The 22,199-nt window shown below is 40.9% G+C and overlaps 1 protein-coding gene across 2 annotated transcripts in view; it reads left to right on the plus strand.

Moving 5' to 3' along the window:
• The window catches only part of PHEX (phosphate regulating endopeptidase homolog X-linked), a 224,937-nt gene that overhangs the window by 83,491 nt on the left and 119,247 nt on the right, over nucleotides 1–22,199 (plus strand). For both annotated transcript variants that reach the window (XM_025372572.1, XM_025372573.1), the window contains exon 11: nucleotides 529–657. In XM_025372572.1, the coding sequence (XP_025228357.1) occupies nucleotides 529–657 (129 nt within the window). The remainder of the gene's footprint in view (nucleotides 1–528; nucleotides 658–22,199) is intronic.

Below are 22,199 nucleotides of genomic sequence, written 5' to 3' on the forward strand. Positions count from 1 at the left end.
ACTGTTAAAACACTTTCTTTTCTTCCTTTTTTTTTGAGACAGAGTCTCACTCTGTTGCCCAGGTTGGAGTGCAGTGGCCCGATCTCAGCTCACTGCAACCTCCGCTTCCTGGGTTCACACAATTCTCCCACCTCGGCCTCCCAAGTAGCTGGGATTACAGGCATGCACCACCCTGCCTCGCTAATTTTTGTATTTTTAGTAAGCACGGGGTTTCACCATGTTGACCAGGCTGGTCTCAAACACCTGACCTCAGGTGATCTGCCCACCTGGGCTTCTTAAAGTGGTGGGATTACAGATGTGAGCCACTGCGCCCGGCCTAAAACATTTTCATTTAGTTTGAAATATAATGGGGACAAGCAGAATTTTTTTTTCCTCAGCTATTTTACCTTTGCCTCTACTATCTGATGCATATATATGGGTTAGGGTGTGCAATGTTTTGTAGACTATTTTCTTCAGGTTGTTTGAATTTTTTTTCAGCCATGGATTTTATCCAAATGAAGTTTAATCGGGATCAATTATCTCCCACAGGTAATCCAGGGGACCACAACTTTGCTGCCTCAGTGGGACAAATGTGTAAACTTTATTGAAAGTGCCCTCCCTTATGTTGTTGGAAAGATGTTTGTAGATGTGCACTTCCAGGAAGATAAGAAGGAAATGGTAAGTGGTGCACCCCAGCTAGCAAACAATAATGACAATTTAGCCAGATCTGAAAAGGGTATATTCAGCAGCCTAATGTCAGCCTTCCAGGGGGTAGGGGCCTGTGGATATTGTCTTCAGATTCTTTCAACTTCTAAGTGAAATAGGAAGAAAGGTCATCAAATGAGAGTGAGGATGAGTTAGCAAGTATTGAAGGTTAGAGGAGAGAGAAGGTGTGTAGTTGTCCAGGGGACTGGGCGAGTGAATAAACTGAGGGAATGTAGTGTAGCTGCTTGAAGGCGGCATGTCCAGATGTAGGTGAGGTTCGAGGTCATGAATTCAAAGAGGGTCTCATCACTGTGGCAACGTGTTCTTCCCCATCTGTTTCAACTGCACTGGAGGAAAAGATGTGTTTTTTTTCTTTCGGCTTTACTGAGGTACATTTGACTAATAACAATTGTATATATTCGAAGTATACGGCCGGGTGCAGTGGCTCACACCTGTAATCCCAGCACTTTGGGAGGCCAAGCCGGGCAGATGACTTGAGGTCAGGAGTTTGAGGCCTGCCTGGCCAACATGGTAAAACCCCCCATCTCTACTAAAACAATACAAAAATTATCTGGGCGTGGTGGCGGGCACCTGTAATCCCAGCTACTTGGGAGGCTGAGGCAGGAGAATCGCTTGAACCCAGGAGGCGGAGGTTGCAGTGAGCCGAGATGGTGCCACTGCCCTTCAGCCCAGGCGACAGAGCGAGACTCTGTCTCAAAAGAAACACAAAGTATACAACATGATGATTTGACATACATTGTGAAATGGTTGCCACAATTAAATGAACACATCTGTTGTCACACTTATTTACCATTGTGTGTGTGTGTGTGGCAGGGGGAGGGGGTGTGAGGACACTTGAGATTTACTGTCTTAGCAAATTCAAGTATACAATACATAATTAGTAACTATAGTCACCATGCCATATTTTAGATCCCCAGAACTTATTCATCGTAGAACTTTGTACCCTTTGATCAATATCTCCCCATTTCCCTGCCACCAGCCCCTGGCAACTACTGTTCTACTCTCTGCTTCTATATTTTAACTTTTATAAAAATTCTACATATAAGTGAGATCATATAATATTTGTCTTTCTGTGTCTGGCTTATTTCACTTAGCATAATATCCTCTAGCTTTATCTATGTTGTTGCAAAAGGCAGGATTTTCTTCGTTTCTTCATTTTTGTGGCCGAATATTCCATTCACAAAATGTGAATACATCCCATTTTCATTGTGTATTTATCCATTGAAGGGTGTTTAGGTTTATTCTATATCTTAGCTGTTATGAATAATGCTGCAATGAACATGAAAGTGCAGATCTTTCTTCCATATACTGATTTTACTTACTTTGGATATATACCCAGTAGTGGGATGGCTGGATTGAATGGTAGTCCTATTTTTAATTTTTTGAAGATTTTCCATGCTATTTCCATAATGGCTGTACCAGTTTACATTCTTACCAACAGCATATGAGCATTCCCTTTTTTTCCAGAAATACCTTGCCAAAACTTACCTCTTAAATTTTTGATCAGAGCCATCCTAACAGGTAGTGAAGTGGTATTTCATTATGGTTTGATTTGCATTTCCCTGATGATTAGTGATGAAAACCTTTTCATAAACCTGCTGACTGTTTATGTGTCTTCTCTGGAAAAATGTCTATTCAGATCTTTTGCCTATTTTTTAATCAGGTTGTTTTTTCGCTATTGAGAGGGTGTATTTTGAATTAGGAATTTGGATTTGGCCAGGTTTTTTGTCTGCATTTTATTTTTGATGAATTATATTTTACAAATGTCATGAAGTAAAAGATCCAGGCATGATTAATAACAATCCATGTAGTCAATCAGATACAAATATTTGAGCAGCTTGGGTGCAGGTTGGTCAATAAACATTGAATTTAAGGGCAAAGGCATTGTAATGTCATGATTGTTCAAATGATTGGTGTCATGTAGTGATACATAATAATACCAAATGGTTGGTATTCTGTGTCAGTACATAGTCATTATTGCTACATAATACATGATTATGTTTTATGCACTGAAGTTTGCTTTGCAATACCATATCTAAGTACATTTGTGGCAGGCCAGGTCTCACTAACACAGGCCTCCATCACAACTGTCCCAGCACGAACTGAGTAGCTAGGTTAAACATTAAAAGCTGATTGAGCCAGTGCCCATATACAAAGGCTGGAATGTAACAAAGAGCCCACCAAGAGTTTTGCCTAGGCTTTTCCTGGGCCTTGAAGCGTGACAAGATAATGAATGAATTATTAACAGGACCCTTTTAGGATTAAACAAGTTTTATTGGGGGTCTGAAGAAACTCCCCAGGCCTCCACAAACAAGTTTATTGGCGTCTAAAGGAACTCCCCAAAGCTTTATGATTTAGTAGGAGACAAGATAAGGGTAATCGCCCCAGCACCTAGATCCGTTTAGATTAAGTAAACTTACTGAGGCTCCAGAAGAAGATCTGCAAGACTCAGACCTAGTTATAGATTAAAAGAAGTTTATCGGCCGGGCGCGGTGGCTCAAGCCTGTAATCCCAGCACTTTGGGAGGCCGAGACGGGCGGATCACGAGGTCAGCAGATCGAGACCATCCTGGGGTGAAACCCCGTCTCTACTAAAAAATACAAAAAACTAGCCGGGCAAGGTGGCGGGCGCCTGTAGTCCCAGCTACTCGGGAGGCTGAGGCAGGAGAATGGCGTGAACCCGGGAGGCGGAGCTTGCAGTGAGCTGAGATCCGGCCACTGCATTCCAGCCTGGGCGACAGAGCGAGACTCCGTCTCAAAAAAAAAAAAAAAATAAAAAATAAAAGAAGTTTATCACTTATGTCTTTCGACAAATGCACACTTACACGTAGACATATAGTTTAGAAGGTATATGAGCTCTAGAAAACTTTGTAATTTTGAGTTGGTCTGGTGATAATTTCCAGGCTTTCTTCCTGTAACCAGTGGCAGAAAATAAAACTCTCTTCTTCCCCAGTTCATTTGCATCTCATTATTGGGCTGTGAGAAATACCAGCCTGACTCTCAGTTTGGTCTGGGAACAAATTGGCCTATGTTAACTTGTTTTTACTGTCTAAGTAGGAGACTTTATGTTTGAACCTGAAAGTTCTCTTGCAAACAATTCCACTGAAGAATTAATGGCTTATTTCAAAATACTCGATATTCTCATTGCATGTTTTCTTTTGCTCCTTGGTCAGAGTAAATAGTTTGAGATCTTATCAGATAATCACAGTGGTAATATTATAAGCTCTGGGAAGGCTGTAAAAACAAAGGATAAAGAAAGATTTAAAAAATTATAGCAGGAGGTTTTTTGGCAGTAGAAGAATTTTAACTAATATGAAAAGTATGTGGATTAAACTTGTTTTCCTCAGTTTTGGTGTGAAAGTCCCTTTTCCTTGTGTCAGGGTGTGACATTCTAAAATAAAGTTGATTTTGGCAATCTCCCCCCTGATTTTGATGTATTTTGATGTACATGGGGGTAGTGTGGTAGTTAGGCAGATACTCATCTCTTTAATGTAAAATTATTTGCGTCCCTTGTGCTGAAGCTGTTTGCCTCAGGGAATACTTAAGTTGGAAACTTACAAGAGAATTATCTGGCCTTTTATAGCCTTTTTTTTTTACAGGGCTTCTATCCAAGAACCACCTGGAACCACTGATTTACTTGAAAAACATTCAGTATTATTAGCTACAGTCTAAAGAAAAAGCAAAACAGAAAGATCCCCAAAGGGGCAAATTCCAAAGACCCTAACTCAGATGGAAGTCTGCCATTGTTTATTTACCAAAAAAGTCTGTTAAGCAAATGAATACAGTCAGAAGCTTAAACTTCAGGTATGTCTCCAATTTACATGTGTACACAAATCACATGAGCATCTGCTTGTTAAAATGCAGATTCTCATTGCATTTTAACAAGGTTTGTTTTGTTTTGTTTTTAAAGTTTTTATTTGGGATAGGACCCAAGAATTTGCCTAACAAGGTTCCAGGTGCGACTGCTGCTGCTGGTCGCGGACCACACTTGGAGCAGCAAGGTCTTCTCATGATTCATTTGTTTGTAAACAGCACCAAAAAAGAAAAAAAAAAAAAGCCCTGGTGACTCACAAGAGCAGGCCAGGCCAGTTGACGTGAATAGCAATACTTAATTTACCAAATCTGGTTGCATTAGTGCAGGTAACTGCTTTAATTTTCAGATCATTGAAAGTTTCTGTAATTCAGATTGGTTTAAATGGACTGTGAAAAACCCTGCCTTAGGACCTCCAGGCTTAGTTCCCTACCAACTATGTAGTTATCTTTTGAAAACTGGTATTTGATTCTCTTTGAAGCAATTGTGAATGGAAGTTCATTCATGATTTGGCTCTGTGTTTGTCTGTTATTGGTGTATAAGAATGCTTGTGATTTTTGCACATTAATTTTGTATCCTGAGACTTTGCTGAAGTTGCTTATCAGCTTAAGGAGATTTTGGGCTGAGACAATGGGGTTTTCTAAATATACAATCATGTCATCTGCAAACAGGGACAATTTGACTTCTTCTTTTCCTAACTGAATACCCCTGATTTCTTTCTCTTGCCTAATTGCCCTAGCCAGAACTTCCAACACTATGTTGAATAGGAGTGGTGAGAGAGGGCATCCCTGTCTTGTGCCAGTTTTCAAAGGGAATTTTTCAAGTTTATTGCAGCACTATTCACAATAGCAAAGACTTGGAATCAACCCAAATGTCCATCAGTGACAGATTGGATTAAGAAAATGTGGCACATATACACCATGGAATACTATGCAGCCATAAAAAAGGATGAGTTTGCGTCCTTTGTAGGGACATGGATGCAGCTGGAAACCATCATTCTTAGCAAACTATCACAAGAACAGAAAACCAAACACCGTATGTTCTCACTCATAGGTGGGAACTGAACAATGAGATCACTTGGACTCAGGAAGGGGAACATCACACACCGGGGCCTATCATGGGGAGGGGGGAGGGGGGAGGGATTACATTGGGAGTTATACCTGATGTAAATGACGAGTTGATGGGTGCAGCAGACCAACATGGCACAAGTATACATATGTAACAAACCTGCATGTTATGCACATGTACCCTACAACTTAAAGTATAATAATAATAAATATAAAAAAAAAAAAAAAAAAAAAAAAGAAAACTGATACCTGGGTTTTACTAAGAGACTCCCGCCCCACTTCTCCTCCGTATCTCTGTTTCTAGAACCTCTTGATGACAGAGTTGGCCCAACTGCCTGTGGTTGGCACCCTTTGTTCTAGAGAGTGAGTAGGAGATAGCAGTTCACATTGAGGTTTCCTACCTATCAGGGTTCTCCTCTTTTTCACTGGGGAAAACACATAATTCTACATTACTGTTTCATTAAGACTTCCCACATCCAAGTGTGCATTTGGACACACTGATACACCAACACTCTCATACTCATTCACACACGTAACCATGGGAATTTAGCAAATTTAATTAGAAATGAGAAGAATAGCATGTAGAAAAGGAGAGTCCTTTAACAGAAAGCCACCAAAAGAGGTTATATAGTACATTCCCTTGCCATCCAGCTAGTGGGACAGAGCATTAACTCATGTGGGATTGGCTGCAAATGTTGCTTTGTCTTTGCAGTCCAAAATAGCACTATCCAATTGAACTAGAATATGAGCCACACTTGTTTTTTTTTGAGGTAGGGTCTCACTCTGTTGACCAGGCTAGAGTGCAGTGGCATGATCTCGGCTCACTGCCACCTCCGCCTCCTGGGTTTAAGGGATGCTCCTGCCTCAGCCTCCTGAGTAGCTGGGATTACAGACACCTGTCAACATGCCTGGCTAATTTCTGTATTTTTGGTAGAGGTTGGGTTTCACCATGTTGGCCAGGCTGGTCTCAAACTCCTGACCTCAAGTGAGCCGCCCGCCTAAGCCTCCCAAAATGCTGAGATTATAGGCGTGAGTCACCAGACCCAGCCCACATATGTAATTTTAAATTTTCTAGTAGCCACAATAAAAAAGTGAAAGAACACAAGTGAAATTAATTTTAATAATATATTTTGTTTAATCCAGTTTATCTAAAATATTGTCATTTCAACACATAATTAATATAAAATTACTAATATGAGGCCAGGCATGGTGGCTCGCACCTGTAATCCTAGTACTTTGGGAGGTTGAGGTGGGAGGATCACTTGAGGCCAGGAGTTCGAGACCAACCTAGGCAACAGAGTGAGAGCCCGTCTCTACAAAAAATAATTTAAAAAAAAAAAAAAATAGCCAGGCAAGATTACACACGCCTGTAGTCCCAGCTCCTCAGGAGGCTGAGGTGGGAGAATCATTTGAGCCTGGGAGGTTGAGGCTGCAGTGAGCCAAAATTATGCCACTGCACTCCAGTCCGGGTGACAGAGTGAGACCCTTTCTCAAAAAAATGAAATTACTAATGTAATAGTTTATGGGCCTTATTTCATACTGTCTTTTAAACTCCATGTGTATTTTATACTTATAGCATATCTCATTTGGGACTAGCCACATTTCAGTGTTGCTAAGTGACTCCCATATTAAACATTGCGGGTCTACATAAGAAGGATCCCTTGAGCTCAGCATGGCAGGATTCAGTCCCTAGGTGAGAGGGTACTAGTAGCCGGGACTGGGAGGGTGGCACTTTTTGGTCCCTGGCCAACTGTTTCAAGAGGGGCTCTAATATCAGAGAGGCAGGACTCACTCAAGCAACACTAGGATTCATGGTCTGGGAACAGGAATGGGAGTTAGAGTCAAGGTGCTAGTTGGTGAAGATATTTCAGGTTTTCTGGAATACCAGCTTAGAAGCAGAAACAAATAAAGGCATAGTTCTCATTGGCTCAGGGACTGCATGAACTGTAGTCTGCAAATTAGGATGTTCAGTGCCTTGGAGGTACAAAGGAATCCATCAAGCTGAAGCCAGGGGTTCCAAGCTCAAATACCCGCATGGTCAATGAGTAACATTAAATAACATGCATGAATAACGCTGACTGGGTGTAGGCAAAAGCCAGGGCAAGTGCAATAATAAATGGTAATTGCCATTGACCTTGGTGTCTGGGACGCAATAGTAGTGAAGCTCGCTTGTGGGGGTGGTGAATGTGCTATGCAAGATTCAGCCACGACTTGTTTCCAGTCAACTATTTTCATGCAGAAATGCTAGGGCTTTGGGGGCTAGACAGGTTTCTGGTTTGTTTTCTGAGAGAAGTCAAATATCTGGATTTTTATGTGAAATCTCTCATATTTTAAATCTTGGTCAGTATTCTGGGGGTCAAATTAAATATGTCCTGCGGATACCATTGCCATTGACTTTTTTCCCCCCACTGAGATGGAGTCTCGCTCTGTCGCCCAGTCTGCAGTGCAGTGGTGCAATCTCGGCTCACTGCAACCTCTGCCTCCCGGGTTCAAGCATTTCTTTTGCCTCAGCCTCCCAAGTAGCTGGGATTACAGGCACGTGTCACCACACCCGGCTAATTTTTTCTATTTTTAGTAGAGATGGGGTTTCACCACGCTGGCCAGGCTGGTCTCAAACTCCTGACCTCGTGATCCATCTGCCTGGGCCTCCCAAAGTGTTGGGATTACAGGTGTGAGCCACTGTGCCTGGCCTCCATTGACTTTTATATTAATATTTTCTCCCTCTTTACCTCCCTTTCTTCCCCCATTCTCCAGAACTAAAGATCATAACTTTGTCCATCAGAGGACTTCTTTAATTTTTTCTTATTTAGATGAAGATTATTTATAATTTTAAAACATATTCCACTAGCTAAGCATTTAATATTACTTTTGTGGAAAGTTACATGAAAGTGGGACTCCTTCAGAGAACTGATGACGTATCATCACCGTAACTAGAGAAGATGCTCTCGTTCCACTACGACAAGCCCTGATCCATATGCTCATGACCTAAATGGCAGGAGAGAGGATTAATTGTGTTCAGGAAGGATGTCTAAAGTTATCAATTGCTAATTTTCTCTTTTATTTATTTTTATTTTTTAATACTCTTGTCTTTTCCTTTTTCTTTCCTTTTTTTTTTTTTTTTTTTTTGAGACAGAGTCTTGCTCCATCAACCAGGCTGAAGTGCAGTGGTATGATCTTGGCTCACTGCAACCTCTGCCTCCTGAGTTCAAGCCATTCTTGTGCCTCAGCCTCCTGAGTAGCTGGGATTACAGGTGTGCACCACTACGTCCAGCTAATTTTTGTATTTTTTTTTTTTTTTTGGTAGAGATGGGGTTTCCTCATGTTGGCCAAGCTGGTCTTGAACTCCTGACTTTAAGTGATCTGCCTGCCTCAGCCTCCCAAAGTGCTGGGATTACAGACATGAGCCACTGCACCTGGCCTTGTTTGATGATGATGATGATGATTATTATTCATATCTGTAATGTAGAAGTAAGTGCCCCAGATAGATACTCATGTCCATGTAGGGCAGGTGAAGATTCCAACGAAGGCCAGGGAATGAAGGGATTGTCACCATGGGCCTAGTTGTGACTGTGATGGTCAGGATATATTGGTTTTAAAATGTGGTGATTATAATAACAGTAGCAGTTAGCTTTCACTGAGGTTGAATTAGGTATCTGGTATTCTTCCAAGTGCTTTCAGTGTGCGAACTCACTTATCCTCGCAATGACTCTGTTACTGCTATTAGTGCCCTAATTTTCCAGATGAGGAAACAGGCTCAGAGAGTTGAAGTAAATTCTCTGGAGTCATACAGCTTGAAAATGGCTTTGGTAGGGTTCAAGCCCAGACAATCTACATGGAAACCAGTGTTCCATTTCCTTGCTTCTCTCTGAAGACACTTGAATCTTTGCCAATTTTATGAATATGAGGAGATCAGAACCTTCTTAATGGCTTATCTTATAATTACCCTTGTTAGCAAATTACTTATTCTAATATTAAGATCTTAAAAAGGCACACATTTCATTTTTTTTTTTAACATTTCACAGGTAGGAAACAGTTGGAATAGGTTTGGCTTCTAGTATTTCAATATTTTAAATATAAATATAGTGGAAACCTAATTCAAATCCAACCAGTTGACATCATGTTTTTGTATTCATAAAACTCTCAGGAGAGAGACGGAAATGATAAGAAGCAAGCTACTATTGATTTAATCTAAGAACAACTTTGCAGCTATATCTTTGGCTCAGTCTACACACTAAGCTCAATTTCTCATATTTTGTACATACATCATTCTAAGGAGTGATCCCTGATGTTTGCAGTGGTAACCCAAAGGCTCTGTAAGATTTATTATCAAAGTTTAAAAAAATGTTTACCATTCTCTACTAAGGCAGAAATGTGAATACATACATCAAAGAAAAATTTTTCTATTGCGTTGATTGGAAAAAAGGCCTTGTTGCTTTATCTCTAGTTTCTAGAAAATTCAGTAAAGTTGAAGTTCCCATGTGAACATTTTGGCTGGGCTAAGTTCTTCTGTATAAACCATGTCTTGGTTTGTTTCATTGTAGACACTGTGTCCCTGGACTACTTACCTTTATTCATATATCTCATCTCCGCCAGTAGGTATTTTTTGCTGCTCCCTCAAATTTTCTGCATTTTTGTTATAGAGTAAACCCAGTTGAAGAAAATAATTATTTTGACACTTGTTAAAATAGTAATGAAGACTATTCAGGACTATTGCACGAAGTGTCAAGTCTATTGCAACAGGGAGAAAGGTTAGGCTCAACTCTAAATACAGCAAAGACAGCTGGAGATTTATAGCCAGTGAGGAGAATGAGGGGGTCAGTGGATGGAAAATTATGGAGAGGAGACATCAGGAGAAGGGAAATTCTTGCTAAACCAACTTAACAGGATTCTTGTGGAAGGCAGGCCAAGGTGATCAGGATGGGGATTCTTTCTAAAGTGACTTAGCAGGATTCTTGCTACAACTGGACTAGGCAGGCTTGACAAGGATAGGATGGGGGTGGGAGGCTGAGAGGAGGGTAAGGGCAAGACATACTTGAGAAGAGGGCTCAGAGGAGCCTGACTAAACTTTGGTCAAGGAGAGAGTCTTTGTCAGCTCTCAGATCAAAGCTAAAGTCACTGATCTCCTATCATATGTTAAAACATTCTATATGCAGAAGGTTAATCTAGTTAAAGCAGAGCAAATCTATTACACTTCAGATTTAGACTTTATTAAGTGAAGAACTAAAACTTGACTCCCTATGTAAAACAATTCACTAATTTCTCCTGCACTCTAGCCGGCTATTCTATTTCTCTTTAAAGACATTGTTCATGTTCCCAAGTAATGCCATGGATGACCTACAATATCTTCCATTTTTTTCTGAGCTGCTCTCTGCCTGAGCAATTCCAGTAGTAATTCTTATCCTAAAGAAAGAATTCTCCTCCCACCCCATACTGCTACATCTGGTGTCGAAGAGTTAAATACCCACGTGGGTCCAATTGCAGTGGCAGAGTTTGAACTTGCAACCTCAATACACTAGAAGTTCACCTCATTAGTGAGCTAAGATAATTGAATTGATGTACTGCCATTAATATTCTTTAAGTTCTCCAATTCCCTCGCTCACTGTTTCTCTCAGTGGTTGAGTAAATGAGATGTAACTATAACGTTGATGGCAGAAGTCACATGAAAGTCAGTGTCATGCATTATAGCATTGCCCTTATACTGAAGGGTTTTCGTTCCTTGCGAATTCACCTGCTCACAAGGGTTGTTCTCAGTAAGGCCATTGTACAGATAAAGACAATGGTCCCTTCATCACAAACTGTGAAAGAAAGGATATTCTCTTTGGCTACCAAATACCCCTGTTTCTGTTTGTCTAGTAAGTGGTGTTGGTTATTATTATAAAGATCACTTTCCAGAGAAACGTTGCTGAAGACCTGTCCAAATTAAGGCAAACCATGATGATTTGGTTTTTTTAAGGGCTTTTTAATATATTTATAAAATATTGACCTAATAAAGAAATTATGTCTGGTTTTCTGCAAAGTTGCATTGATAGCTCATAGCCCAGCTCTGCTCTTACCAACATGGGTAAATCAGTTAACTTCTTTGAGCTTGTTTTCCTGTTTATAAATGATGCAAGAGTTTCTGTTGCTATGGTAGTGCTGTGTAACAATCAATCACAAAGCCTCACTGGCATCTGACAATAAGCAGTTACTGCTGATGCATCTGGAGTCAGTGGCGGCCCCCATGCAGCTCTGCTGATTTTGGCCAGGCTGGCTTGAATTTCTGGGGGTTGGCTGATCAAGGCTGGCTTTGGCAGAGGTGATTGGAATGACTCGGCTCTGCTTCATGTGTCTTACTTCCTTCAGCCGGCTAGCCTATGCATGTTCTCATGGTGATGGCAGAAGTTCAAGTGAGCAAGTAGAAACATGTGAGGTCTCTTGAGACCTAGGCTCAGAACAGGCATAATGTAATATCCGCATTTTGTTGGCCAAAGCAAGTCACAAGGCTGGCCCAGATTTACAGACTAGGGAAACAGGGTCTGCATTTTTTTTTTTTTTTTTCGTTTTGGAGACAAGGTCTGGCTCTGTCACCCAGGTTGCAGTGCAGTGGTGCGATCTCTGCTCACTGCAGGCTCCGCCTCCCAGACTCAAGCCGTCTTCCCACTTTAGCCTCCCGAGTAGCTGGGACTACAGGTGTGCGCCATGATGCCCGGCTAATTTTTGTCTTTTTTGTAGAGACGGGGTTTTGCCATGTTGTCCAGGCTGGTCTTGGACTCGTGAGCTTAAGCGATCTGCCTGCCTTGGCTTTCCAAAGTGTTGGGATTACAAGTATAAGCCACCTGTAACTCTGCATTTTTAATGAGAGGATCCGCAAAGTCACACAGTAAAGGGTGTGGATAAATGAAGGGTATGGCATTAAAGCTCTCAGTGCTGTGTATCACAAATAGGGATAAAAGTAGTATGTCCCTGTTTCATTTGTGGTGAGAATTAAATGAGGTAATCTATGTAGAAGGCCTAGCACAATACCTGGTATACAACAAGTGCTTAGTGAATGTCAGCTACTCTTATTGCTAATATTGCCATGCCTAATGTTAATAATTAAGATAGAATTTATAACATCAACTTCCTGGCATGGGCTGTGGCAACTTCTGCATTTAGATTGCCTCTTTTAAATTTATTGTAGAGTGAGGGAGGTGCCTGGGGGGTTTTACTGTTGCTACTCCTCCATACATGCCTAGTGTAGTAGCTTTCATTGGAATAAAGATCCTTTTCATGCTAGTGCCCTGGCCACATTCCAGAACCCACCCTATCATTTAATGCCAAGTCTGGCTCACACAAGAGTCTCATGAAATTACTCGAGGAGCCAAGTATAATTTCTTTTTTTCTTTTTTCTTTTTCTTTTTTTTTTTTTTTTGAGACCAAATCTCACCCTGTTGCCCAGGCTGGAGTGCAATGGTGTGATCTTGGTTCACTGCAACCTCTGCCTTACAGGTTCACGCCATTCTCCTGCCTCAGCCTCCCAAGTGGCTGGGACCACAGGTGCATGCCACCACGCCTGGCTAATTTTTTGTATTTTTAGTAGAGATGGGGTTTCACTGTGTTAGCCAGGATGGTCTCGATCTCCTGACCTCGTGATCTGCCCTCCTTGGCCTCCCAAAGTGCTGGGATTTCAGGCATGAACCACCGTGCCCAGCCGTATAATTTCTAGAATAGGTCCAGATTTCACAACCCTCTACAGGCTAAATCTTGTTGCAACAAATATCAGGTCCCAGTCGTGACAGCTCATTTATGCAATCTTTGGTCAAGTAACATCCAGCAAAACAAGTAATTTAGATAGCTCATTGGGAATTCTTTTGAAATAAGTGTGAACATTTACTCTTGTCCTTGTCCTTCAGTATGCTGCTATGACGATGACACATTGGCTCACCTTTCTTGTTTGTTTTCTCCATTTCTGGCTAGCATTGGGCAGTGTTGCCTTTGCCACATATTATCAGCCACAGTCTTGTCAAGCAGATCTGGTCAGACCTATGGAATGTGAAGACCCTGTATTAGAAATTCATTTACCTAAAGAAAACATTTATGCCTTCCAACAGATCTGAATGTTGGAAGTGACCAGACATAGTTACTTGCTGGGGAGAATTTACCCACAGCCAAAGGCTAGATTATTTGAGACCGATTGACTTGTAAATATTATTCTGGTTTCTGATTCATCCTCTCTTAAAGTTGGAAAGTGGAAAACAGGAAAAGATGAGTTATAAAATTAGAACACAGCCTATATGTTCATATCCAGCAAATATAAATATCTACCTGAGTCTTATGAATATATGCCTTTAGATAAAAGGACATGAGAAACTCTTCCTGTACCGCCAGAATAACCCACTTTATAGCATGACTTGGGCCCAAATAATTTGATTTTTTCTTCTTTTGCCAAAATGTTTAGTAGGTATGTAACATTGCTAATCCTGACAAACTGATATGATTTATTCACTCACTTGGCTGCCAGAAACCTCAGCATTTTCTAACTATCCTTAGTTTTTCTGGTTTAACCACATGTCCCACTTCAATATAGGTCACTTTTTACTTATTTTGTTGCCATTATTTTTTATCAGGAGCCAATCCAAGGTCATTTTTATAAATAGTTACAGTATAAGTAATGAATTAATGAATATTTACTATTTATTGGTACATTGATTTATTTAACGTCTGTGTTTCTAGTAAAGTGACAATTGCCAGAAAGAAAAGTTTTAAGAGTCCCCCTGAGATTAAAGCCTATTTCTTCAGGGTTATCCACATAAATTATTAACAATGATTTCCATTTTTCACATTCCACTAATCAAGTGGTTACAACTCAAGAAAACTTGCCCTGTTCTAGAGCAATGAGAAGACTGGAAACATTTTAATCTCATGGTTTTTTCCAGATATTATAACTTCTAAGTATATTAAAGAGGAAAGCCTACTCAACATTATGCCTTTTCGTTAAGAATTTTATTAACATTAAATTAGTTTAAGGTTAATGCACATAATCAACCTTACTGATTTTTTTCTTTTTCCTTTCTTTCCTTTTTCAGAACTCTTAGCCTATAATTATTCCTCCTAGATATGTACTGTATTTTTAAACCATTCCTAGCTGTACCATGTTGACATCACCTATCTTAGAATGGACTAGGCTAACTTACTGAGTCATCTGATTTCCACTAACGTTTGTGTTTGGTAGTAGGCTACAGTCATTCCGGAGACATTTGCTGTGAACCTTGTCCCCTAATATAAAGATGGATTTGCTGCTCACTGATAAGTTCTATTCATGGATTCAGGCTTTGAATTCTTAAATCAGAGTAGGTCTCTCTTTTCAAAAATGACTTCACCTAAAAAAGGTACCATGCATTTTTTTTTCCTTTTTCAGCTTTCATGTTGTTAAATCTCATGATCATATCTGCACAACACCATATTTTCTATGAGTGAGTTTGTTAATATTTTCTCTTTATACTATTGGAATAACTGTTATCTGTTAGCATATATGTAAGATATTTGATTCAGTTTCTTTTTTTTTTTTTTTTTTTTTTTGAGACGGAGTCTGGCTCCGTCTCCCAGGCTGGAGTGCAGTGGCCGGATCTCAGCTCACTGCAAGCTCCGCCTCCCGGGTTTATGCCATTCTCCTGCCTCAGCCTCCGGAGTAGCTGGGACTACAGGTGCCCGCCACCTCGCCCGGCTAGTTTTTTGTACTTTTTAGTAGAGACGAGGTTTCACCGGGTTAGCCAGGATGGTCTCGATCTCCTGACCTCGTGATCCGCCCATCTCGGCCTCCCAAAGTGCTGGGATTACAGGCTTGAGCCACCGCGCCCGGTCTGATTCAGTTTCAACTCTGCTAGGTACCAATTGAAGGTTTCAAAAAGCATAAATTGATCAACTTGTATTTACTGAGCATCTGCTATATTTTAATATTAAGTGTGAATGTGAGATATGGACTCATATCGTGAAAAATCACATCACATGAGATATGAAATCATAAAACAAAATTTTAAATTAGCAGAATACTTTTTTGTTTGCTTACATATTCATGATCTCATTTGATCTAAATCACGGTTCCTGTTCTCAAAGCTTATGGGTCTTGTTAGGGAGACCAAATAAATATAAATGAAAAGACAACAATTAAACACACATATATGTATTATTCTGGTTTTAAGCCTCCCAGGAACTCAGAGAGGGAATTGAAAGTGTGGGTTTAAGTGTCTGGGATTCATGGGTATGAGGTGGGATTTGAGTTGCCTTGTGGGATTTCCTTATTATCAGGGACAAAGCTTTGAAGAAAACTACAACTGATAATGGGGCAAACTGACCCCTCCTTAAAGCAAGGTTGGCATATGTCCCTTCAAATGTATTAATAGAACCATCATGACTCATTTATACAAAGTACAGAATTCTTACATCCATGTGATGGGAGGAAGGGTAAGGTGAGGGCAAGAGAAGAGCCCTCTCTTTAAAGTAAAGAGAGGGCTTTACTTTAACCATCTCATTAAAGCCAAGCCCTGGATGGAAGGGTAACAAGTGCCTATGCATATGTGACTTACCAATGTCTGGTGTCTGACGTAGAACACTATGGGCAAAATCCTGGGGTGCAAAGAATGAATAAAGAAGAACCTGTTTTTAGATAATATTGGTTGAGGAAAAGAACTAAGAACTGCCCATAGATCAACCAAATGAACCATATTTTTATAGTGTGGTTCCATAAACTCTGAAATAAATGTTTTTTTTGTTTGTTTGTTTTGTTTTTGTTTTTGTTTTTTTAAAGACAGAGTCTTGCTCTGTCACCCAGGCTTGAGTGCAGTGGGGTGATCTCGGCTCACTGCAACCTCCACCTCCCGGGTTCAAGCGATTCTTGTGCCTCAGCCTCTCGAGTAGCTGGGATTATAGTTGCCCCCCACCATGGCTGGCTAATTTTTGTATTTTTAGTAGAGACGGGGTTTCACCATGTTGGCCAGGCTAGTCTTGAACTCCTGTCCTCAGATGATTTGCCCACCTTGGCCTCCCAAAGTGCTGGAGATTACAGGTGGGAGCCATCGCGCCCTGCCCCTGAAATAAATAGATATTTAACAAAATGTTGCTTTGCCTAGAGGGCTCTTAGCCTGAATATGGCAGATTTTACCATAATAACACTTGAGTTAATTTTTATATGTTATATTTTGACCTTTGACTGGCTCTAAATATTTCCTACGGATAACTTCACCTTAAGACTTCCAGTTTAAGGGATTTCTATTAATGTTATATGCTGCCTGGTTGAGGTGTGAGGTCAAAGTTTAGTGAAGAAATACTGTTTCTCTCTTTTCTTGTTACTTTAAAATTACAGCAGGTTTTTGACTTGACTGAAGGCAATATTATTGTGTGATGCTGTAGAGTAGTCTAAAGATAAAAATCAGAAGTGTTTAGTGATTTATCTTCCTAGTTCCAGCATGCTAAAATAATTATTTCTCTTATTTGCATTGACATGTCAACCAATGAAATTAATCACCTTCAAAGATTTTCCTTGTTCTTGAAGTCTGCTGGGGTAGTTCAACACCATTTTACAGAAAATGTTATACAATAAATCTGTAAAGTCTGCAAAAAAAAAAAAAAAAAAAAAAAGAGAGAGAGAGAAAAAAGAAAAAGAAAAAAATTGAGAACCTGAGATGGGGGATGTTGTGGGGAGTGGAGGTGCCAGAGAAGACAAGGGCAAAGAGCAGCTGAGGCTCATGGGAAAACAAAAAGTGATTTACCCACGTTTTGACAAATGTGAGAGAGCCACAAAGAGAGTTACCGAAGTGTGGATTCAGGGAAGACAGAGGTGGTGGCGGCAGGGGAGGAGGTGGAAGAAAAGGCAGAGGAGGAAGGAAGTGGCATGTGAATAAACTATTTGTCATTTTTCACTCTGGCAGTGGGCTGAAATCTTTTTTGCCTCTTTTTATTTTCATTTAGAATGCCAATCAACGGGTTGCAGACAAAGAACTTTGAAAACCTTTTCTTATTTATTTATTTAGAGACAGAGTCTTGCTCTGTTGCCCAGGCTGGAGTGCTATGGTGCAATCTCGGCTCACTGCAACCTCTGCTTCCCGGGTTCAAGCGATTCTCCTGTCTCAGCCTCCCAAGTAGCTGAGGTTACAGGCATGTGCCACCATGCCTGGCTAATTTCTTTTTTTGTATTTAGTAGAGATGGGGTTTCACCATGTTGGTCAGGCTGGTCTCGAACTCCTGACCTCAGGTGATCCACCCGCCTCAGCGTCCCAAAGTGCTGGAATTAAAGATGTGAGCCACTGTGCCCGTCCTGAAAATCTTTTCAAAATGCATTAAATTTTAATGAATTTGATAGCCATTTTAACGCCTAGGAGATGCTGGACGGGGAGGGTCCTGTGAAACCAAGCTGCTTAGAGAGAAGTATCTAGAAACACTCAGCCCCATTTTAATAATAACCACATACTCCATAAAAATGTCCCAAAGAGAACAGGAGCAAAATGACCTTAAGATTCATCATAGGAATCCAAAAATTCCAAAATTTGCCAAAGATCTTTTTAGCTTGGAGAGTGCTTTTTTTTTTTGACGAATTAATTTATTTTAAAACATAATAAAATATTTTGCTTTTGTATACCTTATCCCAAATAAATATTTTCTTTGGACATGTTCAATCTTTTATTATTTATTGGGTGCTTTCTATTATTGCTACATCCTGGCCAGGGTATTGAGAGGGAACCTTTTATTGTCCTCTTTGTCCCTATCTGTATATATAGTAATCCCCCATTATCTGAGACAGATACTTTACAAGACCCCGCCGCCCAGCCCAGTGGATGAGACTGGAGATAGTACCAAACTCTATATATACTATGTTTTTCCTACACATATATAACTATCATAAAGTTTAATTTATAAAGTAGGCACAGTAAGAGATTAACACCAATAACTAATAATAAAATAGAACAGTTATAATGATATACTGTAATAAAAGTTATGTGAATGTGGTCTCTCTTTCTCTCAGAGTATCTTATGGTACTGAACTCATGCTTGTACTTCCTATGATCTGTCTGATAACCAAGATACCTAGCAAGTGACTATTGGGTGGGCATATACAGGATGGAGATGCTGGACAAATGAAGGGTGATTCACATCCCGGGCCAGACAGGTTGGGATGACGTGAAACTTCATCACACTAATCAGAATGGTGTGCAATTTAAAACTTGTGAGTTGTTTATTTCTGAAATTTTCCATTTAATATTTTCAGACCACAGTTGCCCACAGGTAACTGAAACTATGGAAAGCAAAATCGTGAATAAGGGGCTACTACTGTACCTCTCTTCCTAGTAATATGTTCATGCTGCCAGGATGCACATGTGTGAAGAAATGTAATTTTTTAGAGAAACCTCCCTTTAAGCAGAAGGTTTCAATCCTATTCCATGGAGAAAAGACCCACCTTTATACCAGGACTCTCAACGTTCTACATCTAATCTTAGGTTCTTCTGCATGCCTGTCTATCATTTTAATCTTCTCTCCTCTCATAAGTGTCTGTCTCATGTGTAAGGTGAATCCTTCCATATAGTCTCTGGATCCTATCACCTCTTTTGCCCTCTGAGACACCACTCATGGCTTTCTTTGTCCCATATTTTCAGTCTCTTCCTTTTCGCTGGATCCTTTCTATTGGTATTTAAACGTAGTCAAATCTCGCAGCTGTTCAACAACAACAAAAACAGTAGTGGCAGCATCAGCAAGCATATGCATGAAACCCAAACTCCAAACCCTCAGACCGTTCCCTTAACCCTACATCTCCTTCTCTCCTATCTTTGCTTTTTCTCCTTCATAGACAAACTCAGTTAATTTGAGCAGACTTGCTGTCTTCGCTTCCCATACACTCTTCATCCCACTAGTTTGGCTTCTGTCCCCATCCCTCTTTTTCTTCCAGCTTTCTCAGTCTTATTGAATGGCGGTGGTTGCCCATACCCTTCTGAAGCCTAGGAATGAATCTGACTCTACTTTCCTCATTTTCCCACATAAAATGAATCACCGGTTTCCATTGGTTTGGTCACTAAATCTCTCCTTTGAGTCCACCCACTTCTTTTCCTTCCCATTGCCCCTCCCTAATTTGGGAAGATATAATTTATCTTGTTGGGCCAGCCAATGCATGTTGCTACATGGTGAGGTCCTAAAGACTTAGGGCCAGGCACGGTGGCTCATGCCTGTAATCCCAGCACTTTGGGAGGCTGAGGCGGGTGGATCATCTGAGCTCAGGGGTTAAAGACCAGCCTGGGCAATATGGTGAAATCCTGTCTCTACTAAAAATACACAAAAATTAGCTGGCATGGTGGTGCGTGTCTATGATCTCAGCTGCTTGGGAGGCTGAGGCAGGAGAATCGCTTGAACCTGGGAGGTGGTGGTTGCAGTGAGTAGTGAGCCAGCCTGAACGACAGAGTCAGACTCCGTCTCAAAAAAAAAAAAAAAAAAGTCTTAGGCTTGCCAATAGGCAAAAGATCTAGTTCCTGGAGATTTCCTTGTCATTTTAATATCCTCCTGATGTGGGTCTTCTGTTTGAAATGGTGACTTCTACATGTCTCAGTTGATTCCCTTTTACCCCCTGGTATTTCTCTCTGATTTTGGGAGGAATCCTCTGTTTCTACTAGAGGCTCTGAGCTCTCTACTGTTATTTTAGCTCTTTGTTCAGGTCCTGGCTTTGGTCCTCATTAGCTGTATGAGCTTGAGCAGATCATAGACTCCTTGATCCTTAGTTTCCTTATCTGTCAAATAAATGGTTTCCCCTGGTCCAGTGGGTCCCAGCCCTGACTGCACATTAGAATTACCTGGGGAGCTTTTTAAACCCTCCCAGTGCCCAGGCTGGACCTCAGAACAATGATACTAGCATCCCGATGCCCAGGTCTCAGGATTTCTTATTTTATTTAAAAATTTTTTTGTCAGTATTTTCTTTTTTTTTTTTTTTCGTTTGAGATGGAGTCTTGCTCTGTCACCCAGACTGGAGTGCAGTGATGCGATCTTGGCTCACTGCAACCTCCGCCTCCCAGATTCCAGCGATTCTCCTGCCTCAGCCTCCCAAGTAGCTGGAATTACAGATGCCTGCCACTATACCCAGCTATTTTTTTTGTATTTTTAGTAGAGACAGGGTTTCACCCTGTTGGCCAGGCTGGTCTCGAACTCCTGACCTCAAGTGATTCGCCCGCCTTGGCCTCCCAAAGTGCTGGGATCACAGGCGTGAGTGACTATGCCCAGCTGTCGGTATTTTTTTAAAGTTCCTCCAAAGATTCTAATGGGCAGACAAAGTTAAGAACCACTGACTTAATGAGTTTTAAAGGACCTTTTGCTCTTTGCTCTTCTAACAGTTTGTGTTTTATCCCAAGTTGAAGTTTCTCTTCTTTTAATGTTTTTGCCAAGTTGGGAAGAAATAGCTGTGAAGCTCCTCCGACCCCCTTCCATCTGCTGTTTGTTCTTATTTACATATGATGGAACCCAGCCCACTGATTTATAGCTCTGGTTCCCTCACAACTGTTATTGAACTGCAAACATAGCTGAAAACTTATTAAACAGAAAAACATTATTTTAAGCTTAGTGCTGACTATTATAGAAGCAAGGAAACATTTCCACGTCTTTTCTTCTAGAATTAATGTTAACAATTGATTGACAACACCATACTCTCAAATGAAAAAGTTCATTCTGGGGCGAAACCCAGTATTTTTTCTTTCTTGGGTGTCCCATTGAGAAAGCCAAAGCATCTCTGCAGGAGAACTGGATTTTGAGGGGTTCGTATCCATGAACAGGCAGGGCCTCCTCACACTGCTGCAGGTGGCCTCTAATGTGACATGTCAGTAGCTCCTTGCCTCTAGTCCTCTCTTTTGGTCCACAGACACTGGCAGCAAAGCCAGGCACACACATCCTCACTATGAGTGTGGCCTTACTGTTCAAATGCTTTGCAAGAGGTCTTTCAGAAGACCACCTTTCTGTAGCAGTCCCCTTTAGGCCTACCATTTTATTTCATTATTTTTTTAGAGACAAGGTCTCACTCTGTCACCCAGGCTGAAGTATAGTAGTGCAATCATAGCTCACTGCAGCCTCAAACTCCTGAGCTCAAGTGATCTTCCTGCCTCAGCCTCCTGAGTTGCTAGGACTATAGGTGCAGGCGCCACCATGCCCAGCCTTTTAAAAATAATTTTGTTTTTATAGAGATGAGGTCTTCTTGTGTTGCCCAGGCTGGTCTCGAACTCCTGGCCTCAAGTAATCCTCCCACTTCAGCCTCCCAAAGTCCTGAGATTATAGGGGTGAGTCACTGCTCCTGGCCTATACCTACACTTTTAAATTTGAAATAACAAGACTTTTCTGAGCTGCCAAGGAGTAGAGAGGAGAGTAGGAAGATGATATAGCACAGCCGAACATTTATTTTAACCCACGGAACTAAATTTGGAAAGAACTGGGGTCCTGACATAAGTGTGATTCATATTGGTGAAGTGTCCTTTGGGGTGCTAACTCTCCCTGCCCGTTTCTCTGTGTTGACAGTTATCTCTTTCAACTGTTCGCTTTCTTCTGCAATACCTATCTGAAATGCACAGCCCATGCCTTTGCCTGTCTCTCTCAGTCCTTTATTAAATGATTAAAATTAGTTAGTACTTTGATAAGGATGAACCAGCT

This window comes from Theropithecus gelada, chromosome X, assembly GCF_003255815.1.
Source record: "Theropithecus gelada isolate Dixy chromosome X, Tgel_1.0, whole genome shotgun sequence".
In the NCBI taxonomy this organism is placed as follows: domain Eukaryota; kingdom Metazoa; phylum Chordata; class Mammalia; order Primates; family Cercopithecidae; genus Theropithecus; species Theropithecus gelada.